The following is a 4,527-nucleotide window of genomic DNA, read 5'->3' as shown; positions in this document are numbered from 1 at the left end:
TCGATAAAATCAGTTAAAACAATTTGTGAGCGCATCTGTTGCTGCTTCCTCGCTTGTATCGGTTTGTTCACAATACGTGTTCATTAAATAAATTACGCACATATGTACATATTTACATAAGTTCCAAAAATAATCGCGAATAAACCCATATAATTTATTTATAAATCGTTGCAATAAATATCGGTTTTTGGTATAGCTGCAGCGGTGGAAATATTTTTATAAAGGCAATTATTTTTGTACAATTTTCTTGCAATTTATATATGTAAATATTTGTAAAGGGGAATTTTTTCGTGTAACATTTTTGCACAATTTACTAAAAAAAAAAAAANATTTTAATTTGAAACACTGTCTTAGTAATGCCGCAGTAATGCATTTACGAACTGGGCCGAAGCGTATGTAAATATTTGTAAAAAAAAAATACATAATTTCTCGCATGCAAATTTTTTAACACTAATTTAATGTTTATTCTTGTTCTACCCAAATCATAGGAAAAAACCGAATCATCTAGTTTTACACATTACGATGAGGACTCTCTACGCTTAGTGGTCGACCTAAATGAAGGTCAAAAATTAAAATACGATGTTGAGGTGCTAGAAGTACAAGATATCAATAGGGAAACTGTAGAGCTGGAGGAACGATTTAGGTAATTACAAATCAAAAGAAGTTTAATGGCAAATTAAGCAAGCAAACCACTCATACTTATGTACAATACAATTACAGGGGACCTGCCATAAAAATGGACACCGATAATTTCGCAGCGGAAAATATCGAAGTAAACGGTGGCAGTGCTGCTACCAATGAGAAAGTGAACAGAGAAAAAACCAAAGACGTGGAGGATGACGTTGAAGATGATGAGGACGATGACGATGACGATACCGTTAAACCCAGCCACATGATACTCACAATGGTGCTCGTCTTTGTGGCGCTATTCTCAGTTTCTTTGTATGTGGCGCTAGTCATTTGGCGTTCAAATCTTGAGTAAGTATGCGAGCTTTATGAAGATTAATACGCATTCAAAAGGAAAACATTAAATATTTAAGTGGTGACTGACCGCATAGCGCTGCATATACTCGTATTTTAAAGCACATACATATCTACTTACTTTACATAGGTACATATTTATATGTACATATATATTATATTGGATGATCACTAGTACCGTTTAGGTAGGCCAACGGCTTTTTCATAGCCAAACAGTGAGGTCTTCGAAATTGTATGCTTCTGAACAAGGAAACAGTGGAAGAAGTATCTCACTGTGGGCTACTTTTGGCAATGCAGGCTTCTTATAATCTCTGCGAGGGTTCAATAAGACGGATTAGGTCATTCACGTATGCAACTCTCTATATATTTTACTTACGGCTTTGTTTTTTCCTATTAAGTATTCAAATAGAATATGTTATTTCATCTGACGGCGCCGAATGTTTCAGTATTAGTTCCAGTTAAGATCATAAAATTAACTAGTCTTTAATTCAAATATCACTTTTAAATAAACGTTTTCACACAATGGGTTTTCAATAGACCTCTAAAACTAAACTAAAAACAAGTGAGGACAGTGCTGTCTTCGACTGTGTGCAGCTTAGTTCGACAAGATTGCATACTCTCACCTTTTCTCTTCCTTTTGCTGATGGGAAATGTGTTGGATGCTGCCTTGAGGCCCCTCCTCGACTGCGGACTTCGGTGGACCATGTACAGCACATTGACTACGCTGACGACTTTCTGATCGGTCTAAAATGAGCAACGCGCTACAAAGAGAAGCTAAAGTGGCAGGCCTACATATTTAAAGTTCTAAGTGTGCCAGCACAGGCTTGTGGTTCGTGACAGTGTTTGTTCGGACACTTGAAACTGCGAATCTGGATTTGGAGAAACAACTCAGGTTAAGCTGGAAGGAAATCAAGGCGATTGCCACAAACTGAACTAGCTGGTGCGCAGGCGTGGTGGATGCTCTATGACCCGCTTAAAGGTCCAAAAAGACTTAAAATCGGGTCATTAATGAAATAGTTGTGATTTGGGTTGTATTGAGACGTGGAAAGTATGAACAATTTTATGACCCCAAAAGTATCTCGAAGTAAGCTGTCAAGTCAGAGGATATTGAAATTACAAACATCTTTATTTTGTATGATGTGACATTCATAAATTTACGCTGTCGGCAAAATATGAAATCAAGTGATTCCTAATGGCGCTTCCTTTTTGATGTTTTGAATCGATAGGCCTTTCGTGTACGATTCTTTACTTCCTTTTGTTTTTGTATGCAAGGGCCAAAGTTTCACGGCGTTCTGCTTTCTTCATAAGGGAAAAATATACACGTTGGCAACACGAAAATTTTCATGACATCAAAACATGTACCTACTCATCTTAAAGCTGACTATTTCATAAGTCTACAAAAATGCTGAAGTGTTTGGAGCCCAGTTTTGAAGAACAGAGTGTACTAGTTCCAGTCCATAATAGGCAAAATGTACGTGGTCGGGTGCATTGCCTTGATAGTCAATCCTGTTTTTCACTAAGTTCTTAAGTAGGCATTAAATGGGATCTACCATATAAAAGCACTGTTACTTAAACTGAATACGCGAGGAAATCACGTATCAACTTTTGTAAAATCAGCTATATATGTCTGAGTATTTCTTTTTTTAATTTGAGCTACCGAAATTTATTTAAGGACCACCCCAAACAAAGTGCTAGAAGTGATAACAAATCTGCCAGCTGTAAATATATGAGGAAAACATGTGGCCGCCGCTTCGGCACTCAGACTAAAAAGCATGGAGCTATGGAATGATATGCGGTTTAGCCACGCTTCTGCTACTTCACTCTCTAGATACCTGTGATCAAGGAACCGACCACTCCGCCGCTGAACTCACCTTCGAAATGCTCTTCATGACGAAAATCCCGTCAAAAAGAGAGTGGTAAACACCGATATCATGGAGAAGGAAGGAAATAAATTTTTGAACAGATGGATCTACGCTGTACAATAGAGTTGAATATGGAGATTTCTCTAAGGAATTCGGATTGGAATTATCCGTACGTTCTAGCCACAAAGGGGGTGGCTGCAAATTAATAATTAGATATGGCATTATCCATGAGGCCAATAGGTCGTGGTTAGATGAGGGCACTTGTGGAACAGCTAGGCTACTACGGCGGCAAATTAATAGAAAAAAATAACAGAAGAACTGCTCAGGCTCGCAAGAGAGGATATTTCAAAGGCCTATTGTATTTATGTATTTTGAAGAAGTTGTAGAGATGACGAAAAGGAAGAAGCAGTCGAACACTTCTTTTGCAGTTGCCCAGCTTTAGCTAAGAGCAGAGCAGACTTTTTATGTAAGCAATTCCTTAACTCTCTCACGGAACTATCCGATGTAGGAATAAAAGCAAACCTACGCTTCATAAGAGCTTTAAAATGGTTCGATGAAATGAAGTCAATGAGGTTTCTGAATTTCACAGTGGTATCGCAATGGACCTGCAGGGTATAAGTGAGTTGGTCTTTTGGACTGACTGCCACATTAACCTAACCGAACTACTGAAATGTATGTGGTTGGCTTGCTTATACCAAGCAATTTTCATCACAGGATAGATAAAGTTTACAGTTTACATACGCAACATAGTAAAAATTAAGACACCTTTTTTTTAATGAGCTATTTTTAATCGATGCAGCTATGAAATTTTTAATCAACATAGAAGAAGATTTTCTCAAAAATTTTTTGTACAATTTTTATAAAAAATATGGGTCTGTACAGCATGCCTGAAGCTATCTTTTGAAGGCCTTACAATTTTTTAACAGCAAATGTTTATATAAATTTTCTTGTATTCGTGTCTCAAAAACTTCAAGCGCGCATTTCTCATACAGTTTTACTCTTGAAGCAAATGAGTGATATGTATCTTTATATGTACATACATATGTAATTGTGTGACTCATTTAGGTACATATATACAAAAGTATGTATATTTCTAAGCATTTGTATTTAATAACGGATACGTTGTGAAATATGCAGTTAAATTCCCGCTTTATTGCCTTTATGCCCTTCGCTTTATATTAAATTATCTATAACAATCTGTGAAATCTATTCGGCGTTCGAATTCATTTAAATACCCGGCGCAATTATTAAATATATGTTTTCTACCTTTCCGAAAGCTACCGCTACACGATATGCCGGGGTGTATAAATTTTAAGTAAATTAGTGTCCTTAAATTTCGAAATATTGCAGTTTCAAGCATTTCTGAAATATACCGTTATATGAAAAGCGGTCGTAATATAAGTCCGATTTCAATAATTTTCAACGCTTTGCTTTTATGTGGCAAGCACAATAACCACACCGAGTTTGGTTCAAATTGCTCGAACGGTTAGCGAGATACATATATGTGATCATAAGTGGGCGGTGCCACGCCCATTTTCCAAAATTGTACCATAAGCGTATTTCTTGGTAAAAAATTGTTGCAACCATCAATTTTGAATAAATTAGCTTTAATATTTACTGATTTATCGAGGATTTCGTATTTTTCTAAATTACCGTTATATGGAATGTGGGCGTGGTTATTGTC

General features: G+C 36.6%; 1 protein-coding gene across 1 annotated transcript in view; it reads left to right on the top strand.

Moving 5' to 3' along the window:
• Positions 1-483: 483 nt before the first annotated feature.
• Positions 484-4,527, top strand: part of LOC108369212 (uncharacterized) — a 5,265-nt gene continuing 1,221 nt past the window's right edge. Inside the window, exons 1-2 of the mRNA XM_017624275.1 lie at positions 484-643; positions 721-978. Of these exons, the coding sequence (XP_017479764.1) occupies positions 737-978 (242 nt within the window). The 5' untranslated portion in view covers positions 484-643; positions 721-736. The remainder of the gene's footprint in view (positions 644-720; positions 979-4,527) is intronic.

This window comes from Rhagoletis zephyria, unplaced genomic scaffold, assembly GCF_001687245.7.
Source record: "Rhagoletis zephyria isolate East Lansing unplaced genomic scaffold, Rhagoletis_zephyria_1.1 Rzeph_scaffold_03546, whole genome shotgun sequence".
Taxonomy (NCBI): Eukaryota; Metazoa; Arthropoda; class Insecta; order Diptera; family Tephritidae; genus Rhagoletis; species Rhagoletis zephyria.
This window is presented reverse-complemented; position numbering and strand designations above follow the sequence as displayed.